Raw genomic sequence first — 21,461 nt, 5'->3', positions numbered from 1 at the left:
ACAAAAGCCCAAAAGCAAACCGTCTGCTTTTGATCATGCACTTCACACTAATAAACTGTCCTTGTGTCTTGCTGTCCTACCATCTATGCTTGTAATTGCAGGTGAGCTGGAGCCCATCCCAGCCAACAACAACAGTACATAGCCGTACATATTGCAATTTTTATTTTACATTTCCAGAATTATAATCTATTCTCGAACATAGTGAGTACATTGTAGGTCATTTATCATGACCACTACATGCATGCAATCATGATTATTAGTAGGGGCGGGAAAAAAACAAAACAATTTCAATCCAGTAATGGGTTCTGATTTGACAAACCATTTAAAAATCGTTGCATCCAGAAAATCATATCGCACCAGACGTATTGAGAGATGTGAATTGTCTTTTTTTTTTCATCTTGTTGCATGACAAAAGGTACAGCCTAATCATATCAAGTCCCATCGTGGTCCCTTTGAATCGAACGGTTGCATTTTAAAATGGTTATATCCTTGAATCGTATCGAGAATTGTATCGAATCGTCTTTTGAGGGATGCACACTTGCAGTAATCATTGGTAAAGTACATTCATATTGCTCAAAAATGTCCCATAGTGCTAGAAAACCTGCATCTTTCTACTTTAAAGTACCACTTTTTTCATAGACCACACACACACACACCCACATACACACACAAGGAGGCAGATGGTTTTGTTTTTGTCAAACAGCGAGAGGCAAATTTAAGTTGCTCAGTTTAAATCTGAAATCAGCTTATACCTCCAATCTCATTTTGCTTTTGCTGCTCCACTCCGTAATGAGCTGCTGCCGCAGATATGTACACCCCCCCCCCCCGCATCATTATTACTATTATGACAAAAATATGAAAATGTAAGACAGGAGACTTGAAGAAGCGTATTAGTCACGAGGGTTATTCATTAAATTAAGAGGCTTCGCTGGAAACACCATAACCTTGAATGGATGTTTGCGAGACGGGATTATTTAGTTGCTGTATCTTTACCAGGGTACTTTTACCCCCTTAATACTCAATTTTAAAGCAGGGCTGGCACATGATCTACATACTTTATATTATTATTATTAAAACATCAAATCAAGCCTCAGAGGAACTGTTAAGGAAACCCCGAAAGATTGAGCCTAGACAGCAGAGTTGTTCGCATCATGGCCCCAGAGGTTGAGATGTCATGGATTTGTATCCAGGCTGCGGCGTGGGTATCATGCGGGTACTTTCTACCACATCCCATAAAAAAAAAAATAACAGGCATTGAGTACTCTAAAATCTAAATTGTCCATAGGTGTAAATGAGAGGGTAAATGGTTGTGCCACGCCATTGGCTGGTGACCTGAATGAGGATAAGCACTATAGAAAGTGAGTGGATCCATCCCATCAATGCTCAGAATATATAATAATAAACAAACATAAGATGATGAAATATAATGGGTAACGTCATTATGTCCAGGTCTTTGATGCAGGATTAGTTATTTTACACAATCACTAATATTACTTCAGGGGGGGACTTAATTCGGGATAAACAATATTTTTTAAGTATGTAACAAACCACTTATTTGACTTGATAATGGTTGGAAAATAGTTTTTTTTACACGCTCGGTTCTGAACATAGGTCGGGCGTTTCAACAGAACACTGCTGACCTCTAGGGGGCTTTCTGAAGTATTGCACATCTGAGCAAAAAAAAACCCTCCTGTAGCTTACGTCATGGACAAATTCTGACTCTCGTCTCGGTATATTTATTACCCGGAAAAATGAAAGTTTACTGTATTCCTTTAACATTATGGTAGTAAATAATAAGCGTTAAAATTATGACGCTAAAATAATTATTTTTGTCGCAACGTCACGATTGTTTACGTTTGTAATTGTTAGACCTGTTGCGTGACGTCAAATATTTTAGTTCGTAGGTGCTGTACGTCATGTTTGATGATTCCACTGAGATGTGTTTGGGTGCTGTTGGATTTCCCCAAACCTTGTTCCTACTGTTGCTATTTTCTCCTTCGCCAAACATTTAATTTGTACACATTCTACACAATAGAGGTAAAAGTAATAGTGCGGCCTATTCGTAAGTAAAAACGACATAGTGTTTTGTGCCTATGCTCGCTTTCGTGTCGCTTTTTCAACTCAACAAGAGTTTTAGGCAATTTACCGGTCCTAGTGCTTCAATATGGGCTTTGCCTCCATATTATTTTAAGGAATATTCTAAATATTGACTATATTAAATATTAACTAGCCGTTCAATGAAACGTTTTCGAGAGTAAAAATGTCTAAAAGTAGAGTGGGTAAAAAAATATTAGCAAGAGCCACTTCCCCTGCTCGTGCTCAATTTCCTGGTACGTGACGTAAACTTGTGGGCCGGGCTACGAAACGCTGTAGCTTCCTTTCATAGCCCTTGCCAGTCCTGTGGTCCAAGAGTCTGGGGGGCGGGTGGGAAAGGGGGTGAAAGAGGCGAGCGGTTGAAGTGGGAAAGGGGGGCTTCCAAAGAGCCAATTCGCCGTGAAGGGGCCTCTTCTGGGGGCCGGGCGGAGCAGGTACGAGGCGGCAAGATGGACCAGTCGCTAGCTAATGGAGTGCAGCAGGAGCTGGCTAGCAAGCGGCTACATTCAAGGTAAGCGAATTTCGCAGAAATATTTCGTCAAACCCTCCAAATGATCGAAAATGGCCGCTTGAAGCTTGGAAATAGAAAGCGGACAGGCGGTGGTTTGCGACTCTCGAGGCCGGTTGACAGACAGAGCTGCATTTCCAAGTCTCAAGAGTACTGGCTCGACTTGAGTGTAGACTGAGAGGGGTGTACGCACTTCGAGACGTTTAGTTTATGTCCATATAAGAGAAATGAAAATAAAATTTCGCGTCGAAAGTTATCACCACTGAAATACACTCACTGCACACTTTATTAGGTATACTTGCAAAATCAGAGATCCATTACAAGCTTTGTTTGCCGATGCTGATGTGTCCGCTGCATGCGGCACATTTACAGATCAGCACGAGAATTGAGTTTTAGTGGGGACTTAGTCCGCATCTTTTTCACAAATTCCAACAGTTTGCAGGTGTCTTTGTAACATGTAATCCTTTTGTCAAACTACTCCAAGGACCAAGAACTATAGTGCACTTTACACACCGTCTATTCTTGTCTTGCTGAAATTAGCCACTGTGTAGTCTGATGCCAGCGAGGCAGCTCTCAACCCATCCTAGACTTTCCTATATGGCAGTTGGCAACGCCAGCTGACAGAGGGCTGAGCCTGAGCTTTGGAACAAGATGGGCTTTGTATGCGGCCCCTCGTCATCTCGCCACCGAGTGAGTGCATAACAGAGGCTTAGATCCCGCCAGCGTTTGGCCATCTCCTTTTTTTTATATTGCTCAGTGAGCTGCCTCTTGTCATTTTGCCAGCAAATGTGTGCTGTGGCAAAGCCCAGAGTCTGGAGAAAAAAGGCGAGCACCCATAAAGACTCATGAGATTAATTTATTCCGTGACCAAGCTTGTGAATCTTGTCGTTGGGAAAAAAAACGTTTTGTTTTTTTTTTTTCATTTATTGGGGTAGGCTACAGCAAGCCCCCAACCCTTGTGAGGATAATCGGCAGCGTCTGAATTCTACAGTCCCCTGTGTCCGACCACAGGCAGGGTAATGTAGGAATGACAATTTCCCCCAAGCTGACCAATATGAATGATAATAGTGGGCTGTATTACACAGCGGCATTTTTTGTCAACCACAAGGATGTCAAAAAGTAAAGTCACAGTGTAAAATGGAAAATCAATCATTGTTTTTCTTATGCGGTTGCTTTTCTCTTCTGTTTTCTCAGCATTCTTTCCATTAGTTTGACTCCTTCAAGTCAAAATTTTCTTATTGAGGTGATTTCTGATATTCCAACTCATGAGGCTAGTTTACAACACCCAGTGCTTTTAGAAGTTGACTTTCTGCACACTTCAGTGTCTCTCTGCATCTTTTTAACAATTCTGCCTCCGCAATTAATGGCTGTCACGTAGCCGGGAATCCTCATCAAGGAGTCCTTTCTGTCTTTGGGCCGACAGTATTGCGAGACAGTCAGCGATGTTCGCAAAAGGCAGTCAGCAGGGTTCATTTCTTGCTCAAGGTCAGTTTGACACACTGTCTTTGGGGGAATAAAAGCTCAAATCTTGACGGCTGGCATCTCCTCTTCTGCTTGAATGTATCGGTCATTCACGTAAGAATTGTCACGGCGTGCTGGCTTTTAGGGAAAATAATGACACACCGTATTGGCGGAAGTCCTTTTGGCACCTCTGTGCTCTGAATCTTTTGGGATGTCTGGCGACCTAATAAGATTCCTGCTGGAGTAAGCAAATAGTTGGATTAGTCTGGGCCACTTACTGCGCTGCTTGGACACTTAAGGAGGTGCAGTAGCTGTCTCATCTCTCTGACTTTTTCGGGCTAACTGTCACAGTGGAAAGGACTTGTTTTGTAGCAAAGCTTTTTTTTGTTTTTCTCTCTGTGTTTCGCGGAGTTGTCCAAGGCTGAGGACCATCAATGGAATCATGTGTGCATAGTAAAAAGAGAAGTAGCACAACATTTGCTTGCCTGACTGACCTCAACAAGATGACTTTGAAGTCAACATGCTTCCCCCCACCCCCCGTTTTTTTTCCGAGAGGCAAAGCTGGGTCGGCTCCATCTTGGAATCGTCTACTAGACGGTCTGTTTGTAGAACCTGAGAAGCAGATGTGATTCTTGGGACTCGAACTTGCACTTGGAATTCTCTTTTTTTTTTTTTTTTGGAGTAATAATCCCGAAGGCCAGTATGAGAGAGTTTTTTGTGATTTATATCGTCTGACTCTGTCGTGTCAAATTGCTCAGACATCAAACGCCTCACCCTGATGGCGTCGGCTTCACGCCCTCTCACAGGGGCGGAGCAGGCGGTGTGCAGGCTGGTGCACCGTGGCCCTCGGCCTCAGGCCATGCTTAAGCCCTTACGCTTGGAGTTGCAGGTGTTTGTGGACAAGACCCTTGCCAAGCAAAAGCACAGGTAATTAGCCCATGAATACATGTCAGGCCTCTCAAGGGATACAGTGGCTTCTGGTCTTAATGCAGCGTTTATGTGGGAAGTTTTGACATGAAGTTGTAAAAATTACAACTTCATTTTCATACAGCTGCTCTCCAAAATATGCGACTTAAATGTCTGAGCGTGATGTCTTTTTCTCTGTGTATTTATGTTGCACATTTCAGTTTTTTTGTTTTTTTTTGCATGGCTCGAATACTGCTTTGGAATGTCTTCAGTGAAATGTTCCAGATTTTTCTGAAGTATTTTTTTTTCATGGTTATGCAGACAAGGGGTAAGAAAAGCTTGATTTTTGTTCGTGATTCACTCCTACAGTGAAATGGCCCTTCGTGTTTTCCCCCACTAAACCTATTACCGAATCACATATGGTACACGCCGTCTTTCCTATCGAGGCAGCATATGTAGATTAAATTAGATTGAGGGGTAATCCTTGACTAACTACACATTCTATCCGGAATTCGGTTTTGCCATCAAATATGCTCCCCTTTGGTTCATCCCGGATTATGTTCACACACTTTTCATGGAATTTTCAGCTTGATTTACAATAACGCACTTGTGAACGGACACAAAGATGCCTTGCCTCAAACAGTGCAATTGATCCAGTGGTTGTCATGGTAACCCAAGTATTGCGTTTGAGAAGCCTCCTGCTGAAAAGGCGTCTTACGCTGTACGTCTTTGTGCACTCGGGTTACACAGTCAACAGGTGTCATTGCTCAAGAGACAAGACAGCCCTTGTTGTCATTGAGATGATGCCGGTTCGAAAAGAGTTGTCAAAAGTGTAACAAATACCCCAATGACCATCATCCAGGATGGAGGCGTCCTGCTTGGAGTTGGCCCTGGAAGGGGAGCGCCTGTGCAAGGCAGGGGACTGCAAAGGTGGCACGGCGTTCTTCGAGGCGGCTGTGCAGGTTGGCACGGATGACCTCAAGACCCTCAGCGCCATCTACAGCCAGCTGGGCAACGCCTACTTCTACCTGAAGGAGTATGGGAAAGCCCTAGAGTACCACAAGCACGATCTCACGCTGGCCAGGTGAGGAAAATTGCTGAAATTGCAGAACCCTCGGCGATGATTACAAATGACCGCGATCGTCACCTCCATCCTCATTTTCCATTTCTCCTCCAACACAGTTTTGGGGGTTAAAAAAAGTGCTGAATCACGTTTTTAACTGGACACCAACCAAGTCAAGTCCTGCATCAACCTGGATTTTTGATACAAACACTTTGTTTCAGTAAATTGTAATCACCACAGGCATGTGCATGGGGGGGGGGGTTGCTTGTATGTAGGTGATGATTTGTTGTCGTGTTGTTCACACACGATGTGATGGGAAAAAGTGAGTGGACTTTGATTGAGGAGCTCGATGAGAAATCTGGCATCCCATTGTGAATCCAGGTGGTATTTCGTTAGCAGGGGAGTGATTAAAAACCCCCAGGGGCAGGATTTACCTCGTTACATTACAGACCCGCCAGGGCCGCGGGGAGCTGGTCCCGGTGAAGCTGCTCATTAAAAAGCACTTTACTGCCTCTTCTAATTAAATCAAGTTTAAGCGCTGCACTTTACTAGATAAACCAGGGCCAGTTAATTTAATCAAGAATAGCTTTATTAACACAAGCAGTAACGCGCACGCATTATGCTCTCGCAGGACAATCGGAGATCGAATCGGAGAAGGAAAAGCCAGCGGTAACCTTGGCAACACGCTGAAAGTGCTGTGTCGCTTTGACGAAGCCGCCGTCTGCTGCCAAAGACATTTGGACATCTCTCAAGAGCAAGGCGACAAGGTCCGAAGAGCTTCTCTGGATGTCACAACCATAGCTATGTGTCTTTTTTGACTCTTAATTGTGCTTTAGGTGGGTGAGGCCCGTGCGCTTTACAACATGGGCAACGTGTTCCATGCCAAAGGGAAGCAGCAGTTGTGGGGCTGTACCCAGGAGCCTGGAGACCTTCCCCCTGACGTCAGAGACACGCTGCAACGAGCCACGAGCTTTTACGAGTTTGTATTCATCTTCACATTGAATGCCAATCAATGATACCATTGTAGAAATAGAATACGGCTTCATTAAAACGCGTTGGAAAAGAACTCTTTCCACACTAATGGTGTCCCTCTATGGCAAACTGTAACAATAATGTGGCCCGTGACAAAACATAAGTGTGATACTCCTGCTCTCGATGGTCTTTTTGCTAGGTTGAGTGTTAACATTACCTACATACTCAGTTGTGTGCTGTGTCTTCAGGATGAACTTGTGTTTGGTGAAAGAACTGGGCGATCGCGCTGCTCAGGGCAGAGCGTATGGCAACCTGGGCAACACGCACTACCTTCTGGGCAACTTTGTTGAAGCCATCAAGTTCCACAGGCAGGTCAGACATACTGAGAGTTTTCCTTCTCTCCTTACTACTTTTGCACATGTATGAATTATTTTGTTGTTGTTATGCGAGCATAGGACCAGTCAGAGACTCGGAGCTTGAGTCAGTAACTTGGCTGTCATTCGGTCTCATTGATAGACAACAAGTTTGTTGTCTATCTGTCACGTCACGCTTATTTGTTTTTCCACTTGAATTTGCACGCGCAGTGTTTTGGTGGGTTGAGTGCAATGCGATGCGGTTGGAGGGTCCCGGTCAACTGTCTCTGAGCTGCTGTTACGTACCCCTCAGACAAAAGTCTGTGTTTGCAAAAACTCAGAGATGGAGACAATTAGCACCATTTTACACTGTCAGGAAAAGGCGTAATTTTTTTCCATGTCACTTTTCTGCATTAACAGCGCAAATAAGGAACGCTTGGAAACAGTCAACCCAGCAGTTTTCAGACAGGTGGATCAGCGTCTTAACAGAAGCTAAAAGATGCTTACGTTTACGTAAAGCTCCTTTTATGCTGCCTGTGTCATTTTCACACCTATTTTTCATTTTACTGTTCTGCCTAAAAGCTTTGCCGTGAACGGAACGAGAATAAGCTGACCTGGCAATTTTCCGCCTTCAGAGGTAGCGTCCGTGGTGCACCCGGGACGAGACTGTGCCTGTGTGTAAATCCCCCTTTTATATCGCCCGTAAAAGCTCGGTTCTACCTTAATGGTGGCCTGGGGCTACATCGCAACTGTCTCGACAACTGCAGATCACAGACGCTGGCCGCACTGGGCCAGTACAAATCATATAAGTAAATACATTCAAATGAACATGTTCTTACTATTCAATGTTTTGAGTTTTATCTCCTCAAATTGATCAATTATGCGCATTTTTTGTTTTGCCTATTTTTCTCCCGTAAGAATGTCTTAAGAATTGAAACGTGTATTATTTCATGAATATACATAGCCAGCACAATTTGTGTCTGTGTATAAAGACCCTTCTGAAAATAAAAGTGGCCAGTGCAAACATTTACTCTGACGTCATGCTCATCACTTAAGTTTGCGTCCTGTCATCCACAGAGATTATCCATAGCAAAGGAGTTTGGCGACAAAGCGGCAGAGCGACGAGCCTACAGCAATTTGGGCAATGCTCTGATATTCCTGGGCCAGTTCAACACAGCCACAGACTACTATAGGTGAGGGAAAAGCCAGTCTGACCTCTAGCGGTGGTTAAAGGAAGTGACACAAGCCGAATCATGGAGAGCAGCAGTCCCCAAAGTTATTTATTTTTTTGTGCCACACAAAGGTTTCACGAACAGCAATATTTTGACGCATGGTTATTGAAACAAATAATAGATGATTAAAAAATACAATATCGCGATAAAACCCACATTTTAAGTTGGACTATAAGTATAGTACCGTTACAATATTTAGGGAACCTTGACAATGGAGGAAACGAATTACACAAAATGACATTTTTTTTCTCGGTCTTGTAGAAAAACTCTGCAGCTGTCACGGCAGCTGAGGGACCAGGTGATGGAGGCCCAGGCCTGTTATAGCCTTGGAAACACCTACACACTTTTGCAGCAATATGACAAAGCCATAGAGTACCACCTCAAGCACCTGTATATTGCTCAGGATCTCACAGACAGGTAAAGCAATGCTTGGTGACATGACATTTACACAAAACCCAGCATACAAGTGAAAATGTATTCTGAGAACTGGGCGTGTTTTGTCAGAGTTGGCGAAGGCCGAGCCTGCTGGAGTCTGGGAAACGCCTATGTGTCTTTAGCCAATCACAAACAAGCGCTCCACTACGCCCGGAAACATTTGGAGATCTCCAAAGAAGTGAGGGCCTTTTTCCATTAAAAGAAATGCATATTAACGCTTCTGTGCATTTAAAAAATTTTTTTTTACCTCTGCCTATTTCTCTATATGACAGATTGGGGACAGGAACGGCGAGCTGACGGCCAGGATGAATGTGGAGCAGCTGATGGAGGCATTGGGTGTTAGCGACAGTGACCTTTCACCTTCCAGTTCAGAGTTTGAGATGCAAGGTGACACAACAATTTTAGTTGGTTTCGCTTTCGTTAGCTTCTTATCCGATTTTGAGGCCTGATTTGTATGTGAAGCTATCCAATTAATCTCTCATGACTTACATCTTTTTTGGGTCACATGCACACACACACAGCCGTGTCAAGATGTGACGTGATTGTCGGCCGAGAGCTCACATTTAAATTGTCCATTTTCTCCACGGCATCCAAGCTGTCAAACAGACTCGTATTCATTTGTATCATAAAAGCCCTGACCACAACGTGGCCGCTGGCAACGTGCTTCGTGTTGTCTCATGATGCTGTTTTTACGCTTCAAGGAGCCAGGCCCAAATTCACCAAGAGGAACAGCATGGACAGCGTTGAGCTGTGGAAGCTGTCTTCATATAAGGTAAAAATGCTTGTACACGGCGTCGCAGGTTGTCCATAGCTCTCGGCGTCCGGCCCTCACTCAATGACTTGCTTTCTGTAGGACGGTGAAGGCCACGAGACCGAAAACATACCCAGAAGGTCTCAGAGTCAGACGCCGCAGAAAAGGAAAGGCTATCCTGATAGCCGGTTGTCGGATGGAAGGCCCTGGCTGGACTCGCCCGTGGATGCAGACGACATCAATCTGCAAGTCATGCCTCCGCTGCCTGTGAGTAGACAACTCCAAGTCTCGTCCCTCAGGTGGTGGCTTAAACTTAAGCTAATAAGCAACTGTCTGGAGCGTACCTCTGCCAAGAAGATTACATTTTCATTGCTGTTGCCGTTGTCTTCAAATCAGTCCTTCTCAAATAGTAGAGTGAGCCCCCCCTTGGGGCGATCGTGATGCATTCCTGGGTTTGGTTGGGGGGGAAGGGTGGGTTAACCTTCCTAAAATAAGTGTAATTGCCCATCAACTACAGTAGGTGTGAGTGGTGCCCTCATTGTCAGAATGTGCGCAGGGGAGTATTAGCTCTAAGTCAGGCACGTCCACTTGCGTTAACTCAAAATAATTGATAAGCACTGGTTGAAATTCTACTTTTGCGTTTACTCCCTGCCCAGCATGTCCTCAGATCTCCTTTCATTTTTGTGACACAGTTAGCTAGTTAAATTGGGCATTCCTTTAATTTCCCATGAGCTAGCTCAACATGATATAATAGCCCTCCCACAGTGGACAAGTACTCATCCCTCATCAGATTTGTCCTTTCAGCTGAATTCACATAACAGGCTTTTATAGCTGCCAATGCCTTATACACAGACCCAAGCAAAGCAAGGGCAACTCCGAAACTATGTGCGCATCCACACAGCAACAGAATCTGCTGTCAGACAGCAACATTTGCTTTTAACACAACAGCCTCGTGTCAGTTGTTAAATGACATGGAGACATTCCCTTGTACATTATACCGGTGTCCGGTACTGTCTTTAAAGGGAGAAGAGTGGACTTGTTCCTCCATTCCATGTTGGTGCTGTTTACACAGGAAAGCGACACTGGGAGAAACGATGGGAAAAATGCCAGGTTTTACGTTGTTAGTGCACTCACCTAGATTGGCAAGCCTCACTCCATTCATTTCCCACCTATTTTTCTGAGTTGCAGGCAAATTTGTTATTACATTGATAGCAACCTTTTATTTTATTTTTTGTTTTGATTTTCAAAAGGAAAATGCCAGCTCTGTAAAAGGGACTGTCGAGAGAGGCGTAATCTATAACAGCAAGGCGTAATATTGCGGGCTCGACGTTGACCTCCAGTTTCTTTAAGGTGCCAAACACTGTCACGAAACAAAAAAAACTGTGATTTTATCCACAGCGCTAATGGGGCTCTTGACATACTAACTTTAGCAGCCTCGAGTACCTCATTTCAGTCACTTTGCAGCTGTCAGTGTTGGTGGAGAAAACAATATTGCAACATTAACAACTATCTTTTGTCTACTTTCTGCTCGGATGTAAATGGCAGCCCACAAAGGCAGTAAATGAGTTGAGTCTGAATTAATTGTAATTCAATTCTAAAAAACAAGTCTGTCAATATTGATTACACCTCATTCGTTATATTGCTGTATCGTTGGCATGGAAACAATGCTCGCTTGACATCGTTGCTTCTAGTTGTCCAAGTGTGGCCCACGTTGGCATGCAATCTACTCATAACTGCGCCTCACACCCGCCCTCTTCCCTCCCCCCACGAGCACTCTGATAATGTGACCTTGATCACAGAGGCACTTCCTACCCCCTCCTCACCGCCAACCCGTCCCATAATGACTTGTTTTCCCACAGTGGCTGAATGGCACAAAAACGTCCAGCAGGAGAGAGTGAGGGAGTGCGAAAGAGAGACGGGGAGGGAGGGAGAGCATGCGCTCGAAAGCTGCAATAGAAGGACACAATTGGGGAGCAGAGGGGCTTTGAGGGATGCAAGGTGGTTGGGGGGGACCGAAGGGGAGAGGCATGACAGAGGGTGAGTTGAGAAGAGGGAGCGCAGCAGCCGGTGAGTTGTTTCATTCATTTTCAAATGAACAAAGTTAGCCTTCACTCTCACCGATGTCTTTACGTGTTGCTCTTCCTTGCTACGTTGGTTCAAAGTTAAAATGCAAATGATACAAAATGTGTCATGTCATTTTTGTCTGTCGCTGCCAGCGCTAAAGTGGACTCCTGCTGACCTACTTCACATCATGCCGTCAGGCGTAGGGACCGTAGCTTTTATTTTAAGCCCGAATACTATATATGTATTAGGTGTGGCAATATCATTGGCATTAACTGAGACTACTCGCAGGAATTGCGCATACTGAAGTTTGATGAAGGTCATGTCCACAAATGCTCATTATAGTTTCACATATTTTCCACGTGCTGGGTTGGGGGGGGAAAAAAAAAAAGCATAAATCCTTAACAAAAGCTCACTGTCTGATGGCGTACTTTTCCACAACAGGAACTTTACCCCCGAGCTTGGAACGTTTGGAGGACAATGAGAACTTTTGTCTCCGTTTTGTACCGGGGTAATTTATCAATGCCAAAAGAAGACTGCTGATCTGATTCTAACATTTTGAGGACTAAAACCCGTGTCTGCAAAATGTGTTAGAAATGCAGCCATATGGACACATCAGTTTAGGTGTTTCCTAAAATGGCTGATTGTGTGTGCGCATGTCTGTGTGCTAGAAACTTGGCCGTGACCCTTCCGATGAGGACTGCTTTTTCGACCTGCTCAGCAAGTTCCAAAGCAGCCGCATGGACGATCAGCGCTGCCGCCTCGATGAACCACACAACGGCGACGGCCAAGGTGGTGCCGCCCTGAGTGACATTATCGGTCGGTTTCTTGGTCTTCCCGCAATGAGGTGCTGTGAAACTGACACCTTGTACCGCTTCCCCCAAGATCCCGCAGTGACCACCTCCCCCCAGACGGAGGAGCTCTTTGATTTGATCGCCAGCTCTCAAAGTCGCCGCCTGGATGACCAGCGCGTCAACGTGGGCAACCTCCCGGGTCTCAGGATCACACAGAACAACCTGGGACACTTGGTGGGCGAGGGAGAGCAGGAGCCCGGCGACGACTTCTTCAACATGCTCATCAAGTGCCAGGTAACCGCTGACCCATGGACATAATCGAGTGAAGTACTCCGCCCATGTGAAAGTCAACACAGTATCTCTTTGCCAGTGGATGTTGAATATTTAACATTTTGCGTGTGACTGCAGTCCTCTCGGATCGACGACCAGCGGTGTTCCCCACCCGAAGCGGGCCCCCATGCTCCCACGGTGCCTGACGAGGACTTCTTCAGTTTAATCCAGCGGGTGCAGGCCAAGCGCATGGACGAGCAGCGTGTCCACCTGTCCAATGACGAGCAGGACAGTCCAGGAGAGGAGTCGCCCGATATCGAGCCGCCTGGCGGGTTCCCCAGCTAGGGATGCGGGAGAAAGCCCCCATCGCCCCGAGACGATAATAAATGCACGTCAGGACGGGCTGCTTGCTAGCAAAAATGTCCACGTGCGACAGGTGGTGCCATTAAATTAATATGTGTAAATATAATGGGGAAACATTCGCATTTTTGCACGACCATGGAATTTCTCAATATTTGACCGCCATCGCTCTCAATAACATAACTCGTGAACTCAGATCTGATGCCTTAATCAGCATTTTCTTTTCCCAGACTCAAGATTGTATTTGTAGAAGCACACCAACTGTTTAGGACTCATTTGAATTCTAGCGCTCAATGATTTTTGCACTGAAATCTAAAAACCAGTTTATGGACCTTAGTAACACATTTCGTCAATCATGTACATTTTCTTCCCCCGTTTTTATTTTGTAGGCAACATGTTGTATGACTTGTTAGCACAGCTGCCTCCCAGTTCTGAGGTTTGGGATTCGAATGTCAGCTCTGGACTTCGTTTGTGGGGCTTGCATGTTCTCCCCGTGCTTGTGTGGGCTTCCTCCCATGTTCCCAAAACATGCATACTAGGTTCATTGAAGACTCGAAGGCTAGTTTGTCTCTGAACCCCGCGACTGGCATTTGTTTTGTGCGGGGTGTATATGTGTTAAGATACAATGCCAAATCTTGTTTTAATGATTTTTGGGGCAAAAAAACAGCTTGAATCATTGCTGCCTTAAGCATTCAAACAAGACTGGCGTCACTGATGTTCAGTGATGGTATTACTGTAGTTAAAACTATGCAGTGGTGAAATTTGAAAGCATGTAATGCTTAATATTCAGAATACAATGCATCAAACCATAAGTGAGATTACTGAGCAAAAAGTGAAGTACAGTATTATGAAAGGCCACAGTTAATGTGGATGATATACTGCACCCTTGTGGTCAAAGCCCCGTATTACCTCTAATTCTCTAATAATTGTATTGGGAGTTATATTACTGTTTACCCCCCCCCCCCCCCCCCCACAGTGAGTGTCAAACTGTCGTGATTTTGAACTTGACCCATGCTGAAACTCTGCATTTTTGATAGATAACTACAAAGAAGGGCTGTGAGAAGTTTGCCAAGGAAACCCCTTGAGGTGCAGACAAGTCAGCTAAAGACCCTTTTAAGCGGTTAGTAATGTGATATGTTTAATGGTACGAACATGTTTAATATGACCTGCTATATATATATATGAGACACAGAATGGTGGCCACATACCTCATTTTTTTGTACCTCAAAATATGACTCAGAAGAGGTAAAAAATAAATACATGTTGGGAGTTTGTGTGATTCAACTTACCAGGTATGCTTTCATTGGTCACTGCCATAATTTGTATATACACAGTATATAAATATATTTTGTATTTATGTTCCATTTGGGGGAAGCGAACATGTCCGCCGTGCTTTTAATAAAAATGTTGCAGGTTACTTGTGGATCTGTGCTTGTCGTACACATTTTTTTTTCACATTCTGCACAAGTTTTCTGCTTAACTCAGCCGTCCGCAGCTGATATGATTGCAAAATGGAGGGAAATGTCAAAGACATTGCATTGAATAGATGCCATTTCACAATGCTTGCTGGAACCAAGCACAAAAGGCCTCTTAACAAAAGCTGCCTTATTGTGTTGTAATGTGTACAGTTCATGCAAACAATGTGAACTGAACAACAGTCCAAATTTGTGAAAAAAATATTTAATTGACCAAATTATGACTGTGGAGTTTCAGGCCCGACGCCGGCCATACAGTCTATATTATTCATCCTCTGCAGAGAACAACTAATAGAGCATCTTCCTGAGCCATTGTGTCGGTATGTGTGATACTGTCCCCTAGTGGCAAAGGTAACCACAGCAGGAGTTTAATTATGAATTGATGTTCAAACTATTTCTTAACTCACTATTTAAGCTATTAATGTATGTTTTTTTTATGAACAACGCAACAGAATAGTGAAACAAAAAAAGGCAGAAAATTACAATTAAAAACATTTCGGCAATGTAAAATGGCTTTGCACAAAGGCGCTTTCCACAATTACAGCTCTACTACTTCCGAAACCTGACAATTGCCAGGCCAATGTCTGCTTTTAAAGGCAGTGTGCAAGTGGCTTTTGGTACAGGTCCTGTCACGACTCTGAAAGCTGGTCTTCCCTCCATTCTCCATTAGTACCATTTAAACAAAAGAGTAATGCAGAGTCATGTATTTGTTCAATTGCCACCATTTCCAGGTGGTGCATAAAGGTCCTGCCACATTCAACCTTCCTTTCTGTAATTTCACCCCTGCCTCCTCTCAACTATCCCCTCATACTCCCCCTCCCATCCTTATCTGCTCCGCTGCCCTCTTACCCAGAATGCAGTGCAGACCGTCGGCGCAGGCTCAGCTGAGCTATAAAAAGGCGTCGTGTGGGGGAAGGAGGGCTGCCGTTCAGCGGGAACCGTGCACGCTCATTCACTGGTGGGGAGATACACAGGGTCGGCGGCCAGCCCCTTGCACCAGGAGATCAGGAGACAGGAGACCAGGACAGGTTAGTACCAAGGATGTTGCACAATGAAGGAGAATGAGAAGGCAGAGGGAGTGACGTCATCTTTTTCAAACGGGAAGGGGAGGGTAGATTTCATCTGAATGTCAAACTGAGGATGTGCAGCCAGGTTGACATCTTTTGACACAGAGAAGATGCATGCACGATCAACTAGAAGGCAGATTTAACCGACTTGGGTCACAGCGGCAGTGTGGGCAAGAAAAATCAAATGACAAGACTGAAGTAAGGTCCAAGCGGAGCAAACATGGCACGGTTGATTTTAAGTTCCACCACAGGGGAGGTACACACAGGAGAAACAATTAGACAGGTTTGATAATGTGGCGAAAAGGTGCAGTGGGGGAAAAAAGGCTTTGAGGGTTGACTTCAACTTCTGTTTGGGGCTTTGGTAAACAAAATCCCTTCAGAGTGGAGTACCAGGAAGGACCAAACTGAAGGCAGGGTTGACTTCAAAATGTCATTCACAAAAGGATAAAAAGCAAGAGAATGACTGCATGGTTCACTCCAGCTTTTGACGAGGAGAGGGGGTGAAGAAGAAAGTGCGGTCGTAGACTTCTGTTACTCCAGAGAAAGAACAGACAGGACAAGTAAAGGCATGATTGGCTGACTGTCACAGACAATATGTACAGTTAGGAAAAAGGTGGGACTGCCTTAAAAAAAAAAGGTTGATGTCTCGCTGTACTGGCGACTCACAGGAAGGCCCAAAGTAAAGGCAAGGTTGACTTGACATTTTATGTTATCGTGACGGTGCAAACAAGAAGGCAGGATGGACTTCCAATGCTTGTCACAGAAAGTAGGCATAGGTGGAAGGAGGAGGCCTAGAGAGCAATTCACCTTGTCATTTAGACTTTATCAGAGATACGATGTACAGGAAAAAAGGAGCGACTTTGATCGCAGGGAGTGGGTGAAGAAATCCTTGGCAAGAAATAAGCCTCAACTGCTGTTCGGATGATAGGTCGTGAAGTGAAGGCAGGATTGACTTCAATTTTGGGTTATAAGGGAGGTGCAGATGAGGAGGATGCAGCTGGCACTACGTCTACTTGGGGTAGGGATTTGAGAAGGCTTGACGAGGTCCAGGAAGGTCAAAAGTGAAGGGAATGCTGACTTTTTCATCAAGGTTAAGATGAATGAATCATTGAGAGGTACAGTCCGGTGTGAAAAAAAAAAATCTCTGATGCAAGACAAAGTCCAGAAAACATTAAAGTGAAGGCAGTATTGACTTCATGTGTTTTGTCACAACGTGGACAAGGGCTGTTTTGGATGTTCGGTAAAATTGCAGTAGCCTAATGTCAGTATGAATAGCATGCGTCGAAACATTTTCAATCTGTGTCCATTAGCCTCCATTTTGCAGCTATTTGTTGTATAATTGAAGCATGTCCGTAATGGCAATTTGACAGCAGGCAGCCTATTGATTCGAGGCAAGTGGGGTTTGTGGAAGCCAGGCTGCGTGCACTGACATGATCATCACCAGCAAACAACAATCGCCCACTGCACTGACGTCAAAGGGTCCTCCACGCCGCCTGCCTGCCTGCCTTAAAGGGCTAGCAAGCGCTAGGTCCCATTGAATCACAAGAGCTTCTCTCCACAGCAACCAGAGGAAGAATGTGCCACTTGCCTATTACACGCCTTGGGAGTCAATGAAGTCCTGGCCTGACTGACACATTATCCCTTCACTTAACAGCTGCAATGTGCTCTTATTTTAGCACGTCAAAAAATAGGTTGCGTTGCGTTGAAATGTGTACGCAGGTTGCGTTGCATTGAAATGTGTACGCAGACTTACTCAAAGATGCATGTTGATTTATCACGTAAGGATTTTTTTTTGTCTGCAGTCCGCATCAGACGTGAGCATATTTGACACGCCATTTCTAAGAGGTCCCGTTCCCAAATAGGCAAGGTGCTGACTCAGATGCGGGCCTCCGAGTGACCTTTACCGGCACCACGGGGTCAACTGGCGTAACCATAAAAATGGAGACCTTCGACGATTGACGTGCGTCACTAGCGAGAAGCTAACCTTGGCGATTCATTGCTTGTAGTTTGCAGTGGTCATTTTAGTGACCATTTTCAAAACTTTTGACTCTGACATGACGCTCTTCATATGTATAATGTACGCCACATTGTATTTATGTTTAGAAATGAAAAGACACTCCTGCTGGAAAATTGAAATTTTGTTGATTATTATTTTAGAAAAATCAGGTAGTCACTTCTGGTGACAGAATTGATTTAAAAAAATATTTGAGAAAATATTGGACTTGAACAAATTAACAGCTTTTTTTAGTGGTGTCAGTTTAAAAAAATGAAAAAAAAACCTGACTCACTAGTTGTGGCATTTAAAAGATTTTACAAAGTAGTTTTTATAATTTTAGAAATTAGAGTCACTACTGAGCTACTATTTTTATTTTTAGAGAAATATAGTCATTACTGGTGGTAAATTGTATTATTTTTTTCAGTTTTTATTTTTAACAAAATACTAGTGGCAATTATACATGAATTATGGCATTGAAAAAAAAATCCAAACTGAAGCAGTCTTACTAGTACCCCGGGTCACTTATTTAAGTTTATTTTGCTTTACAAAACGTTTTTTTTTTCTCCGACAAAAATTAACATTTCATCTTATAAATCCTGTTAGAAAAATAAAGTCATTAATTTGGGCTCATTTAGAAAAACGAATGATGTCACTAACGCTGGCAAATATGATTTTTAAGCTTAATGCACGTCTTCAAAACATGCTCATTGGGCAGAATTGGACTTGTCCATATAAACGTTGGCCCTCCTCCTTCCTCATTCTTCTGGTGGGGGAAACCCGCAGAACGAGGAAAACAAAACAATGGCCTTGTCGGCCTCTCTGGATTAATTCGGATTGGTGAAAACGCAAATAAAGGGGAATTCCTGTCCAAATGTAAGACACTGTCATTGTTTTATTTCTGCATTTTGGGGCTTGAAATTTCTACAAAATGACGTGCCCCACCAAATTCCAGAAGACCGTGCACTGTTTCCGCTCATGTGTTTTAAATTGGTTGACGTCACCGAAATGTTCTTCTTCTTTGTTTTAGTTGAAAGTGAGCTGAGAGCGAACGCAAACAATGGCAGGTAAATGACGCCAGAAACGTGTCTCTAAAATGACAACACGTTGTCGTCGTCACTGTTTGAAACGCGTGGACGTGTTGTTGTCCTTTTATGGAGTTGGGTGGAAAGCGCCGGGTGCCTTGCTTGGTTTTGGACGTGTGCCGCCATCTTGTGGCTATTTTAGAGGATACTGCGAGCGAGCATCGTAAAAAGCTCCCATTTTTATTCTAAATTGATATTTCACTCACATTTTAAAAGCTGCTAAAATCGACCCCAATTTATGTGGATTGAAAAAAAAAATTCTGTGACCTGTTTAATTCTACATGGCGACCAGCCGTTGATATGGTAACCAAGACAACACGATCCTAAGATTCGAAAGGAGTTGTTGCAGACATGGGGAATTTATGCAACTCGCAAGACTTTTGCCATCGAAATGGTCTGTGACATCCATTTTATTTTTCAAAATTTTAAGCAGCAACGAACAGCCTTTTTTTCAGTTTTTTTGGGGGTATTTTTTATGAATATGAAAAAATATTTTTATTAGCACCCTCCAATTATAGTTTACAGTGCGCACGGGTATTTATCATGAAACACTTAAACAGCCAATTATTAACTTTATCTGTGATAATGGAGCCACTAGGAGCAATTTTGCTTACTTTTTTAAAATCTTAAAAGTGGACATTTCATCCTCAACATGGTTTGAAATATCCATTCTGATTGCATTCATATGATCTTAAACTGCCTTTTTTCCTGTTCCATTATTTTTTAGCATCATCTTGGAAAAATAAAAATTATGGAGATCACGATGGGCCCTTTGCTAACACAGACTTTTCTCTATTTTCAGACAAGCTCAAAGATGCTAAAATCATCTTTGTGGTCGGTGAGTATAATGCACAAGTGTGAAGTTTGGCTCACCTAGTAAGGCCCTCTCGCACATTTTAGCACGCTGTCTTTTCCAGGCGGGCCCGGGTCAGGTAAAGGTACGCAGTGCGCAATGATGGTGAAAAAGTACGGCTTCACCCACTTGTCATCCGGGGACTTGCTCCGCGCCGAGGTGGCCTCGGGCTCTGAGAGGGGCAAGCAGCTTCAAGCCATCATGCAGAAGGGAGAGCTTGTGCCACTGGTGAGGGAGCACACGTTCAACTCACCAAGAAAAAACTCTACTTTTGAGTCTTTGTCCAAGAAACCAAGATGGAGTCTATTCGTACAAAACAGAAATATTTCAAATGCTCTCATAGTCTTAACATGTGAAGAAAGTCCTAAAATAATCATCAAAAAATGCCCCTTGTCTGCTCAGGACACAGTGCTGGACATGATTAAGGACGCCATGATCGCCAAAGCCGATGTATCCAAGGGCTTCCTCATCGATGGCTACCCCCGTGAGCTGAAGCAGGGCGAGGAGTTTGAGAAGAAGGTAAAAAGCGTTGAGCTTTTGTGCCTGATTAAAAAAAAAAACACACACAAACCTCTATGACACCTCTGCGGCCTCAGATCGGCAAACCGTGCCTGCTGCTGTATGTTGACGCCAAGTCCGAGACCATGGTCAAGAGACTTCTGAAGCGTGGCGAGACCAGCGGCCGCTCGGACGACAACGAGGAGACCATCAAGAAGCGACTGGACCTCTACTACAAGGCCACCGAGCCCGTCATCGCCTTCTACGAGAAGCGCGGCATTGTCAAGAAGGTGAGCAATATCATGACCATACTGGTACCTTGACTTATGCATACCCCCAACTTTTTTCAAGTTATGAGCTGTTGCTTAGTCGTTTGTTTCGCTTTGTCTTGCAAGCGAAAAAAGTGAGTTTTGTTCAAACATGGGTTCTAAGAAAATAAAATAATGTGAACCATCACACACTATAGTCATAAACCTTCACCCAACTAATTTTGGAACACAAACAGTGCAGCAGAGGATACATCCAAACCATGTAAGAATATTCACGGCATCTATTCTTTATGCTATATGCCTCTCTGCCCCCTCCCATCTAATTATTGCACCTTAGTTGTGATAGTCTACATGTTTCATCATCGAATCTTAATGTATTACAATATATATTATACTACCTCCTGGTGGCCAAAGTACACCTGAAAGGGGTGATTTGAGTAATGAGCACGATCATGCGACAATTTCAACTCTGAAATTCAACTCTGCTGTCATCATGTGGCTCTCTCTGATGACATCATCATCTCGCCCTGCCCAGGTGGACTCGGAACTTCCGGTGGAGGAGGTCTTCAGCCAAGTCGCCAAAGCTATTGATGCACTGTAGTTTCAAAAAAAAAGAAAAACCAATACTCTTGTTTGTTTGACTTTCGTGTGACCTCTACCAAGGCCCAAAAGTCTTAAATGAATCAATTTGGACTAAATATGTGATCTTAATGTATTTGAAGGAAACTACAAAATAACAACATACTTTGATCCCCCTCACCCCCATTGCCCCCTCCCTCATCTATACGTGTGTACCTCGCACGTGATGATACCAAGCCTTCATACGACTCTGGACCAGGAAATGCCGTATCGGTCACAACAGAATGTCAGACATCACAGTTTGCGTTTGCTGCTGCAACTTTGCCATCAAGTCAATAGTTCCTAACACACACGCTTCCACCAGGTATCCGGACTATCCTCC

At 44.0% G+C, this 21,461-nt stretch overlaps 2 protein-coding genes across 6 annotated transcripts; both read left to right on the top strand.

The window, feature by feature from the left end:
- Window positions 1-2,428: 2,428 nt before the first annotated feature.
- On the top strand, window positions 2,429-14,677 carry gpsm1b (G protein signaling modulator 1b). Of its 3 annotated transcripts, none has more exons than XM_086134611.1 (14): window positions 2,429-2,605; window positions 5,832-6,053; window positions 6,664-6,799; window positions 6,869-7,011; window positions 7,253-7,376; window positions 8,435-8,550; window positions 8,851-9,006; window positions 9,094-9,202; window positions 9,297-9,411; window positions 9,726-9,796; window positions 9,878-10,042; window positions 12,508-12,655; window positions 12,722-12,924; window positions 13,039-13,245. In XM_086134611.1, the coding sequence occupies exons 1-14, from the start codon at window positions 2,544-2,546 to the stop codon at window positions 13,243-13,245; spliced, it is 1,977 nt and encodes a 658-aa protein (XP_085990737.1). In that variant the 5' UTR covers window positions 2,429-2,543. The 3 variants fall into 3 exon arrangements, with proteins under 3 accessions (XP_085990737.1, XP_085990735.1, XP_085990736.1); XM_086134609.1 differs by lacking the exon at window positions 2,429-2,605 and adding an exon at window positions 4,363-4,990 and having other exon boundaries at window positions 13,039-14,677; XM_086134610.1 differs by lacking the exon at window positions 2,429-2,605 and adding an exon at window positions 4,363-4,990 and having other exon boundaries at window positions 12,508-12,628.
- A 972-nt stretch (window positions 14,678-15,649) lies between these two features.
- On the top strand, window positions 15,650-21,259 carry ak1 (adenylate kinase 1). 3 transcript variants are annotated; one of them, XM_086134612.1, is made up of 7 exons: window positions 15,651-15,763; window positions 18,826-18,862; window positions 19,683-19,718; window positions 19,798-19,961; window positions 20,136-20,252; window positions 20,330-20,521; window positions 21,036-21,259. In XM_086134612.1, the coding sequence occupies exons 2-7, from the start codon at window positions 18,856-18,858 to the stop codon at window positions 21,099-21,101; spliced, it is 582 nt and encodes a 193-aa protein (XP_085990738.1). In that variant the 5' UTR covers window positions 15,651-15,763; window positions 18,826-18,855; the 3' UTR covers window positions 21,102-21,259. The 3 variants fall into 3 exon arrangements, with proteins under 3 accessions (XP_085990740.1, XP_085990738.1, XP_085990739.1); XM_086134613.1 differs by lacking the exon at window positions 15,651-15,763 and adding an exon at window positions 18,428-18,671; XM_086134614.1 differs by lacking the exon at window positions 18,826-18,862 and having other exon boundaries at window positions 15,650-15,763.
- Window positions 21,260-21,461: the final 202 nt, after the last annotated feature.

This window comes from Hippocampus guttulatus, chromosome 17, assembly GCF_054856545.1.
Source record: "Hippocampus guttulatus isolate MCC_2025c chromosome 17, RoL_Hgut_1.0, whole genome shotgun sequence".
Taxonomy (NCBI): domain Eukaryota; kingdom Metazoa; phylum Chordata; class Actinopteri; order Syngnathiformes; family Syngnathidae; genus Hippocampus; species Hippocampus guttulatus.
This window is presented reverse-complemented; position numbering and strand designations above follow the sequence as displayed.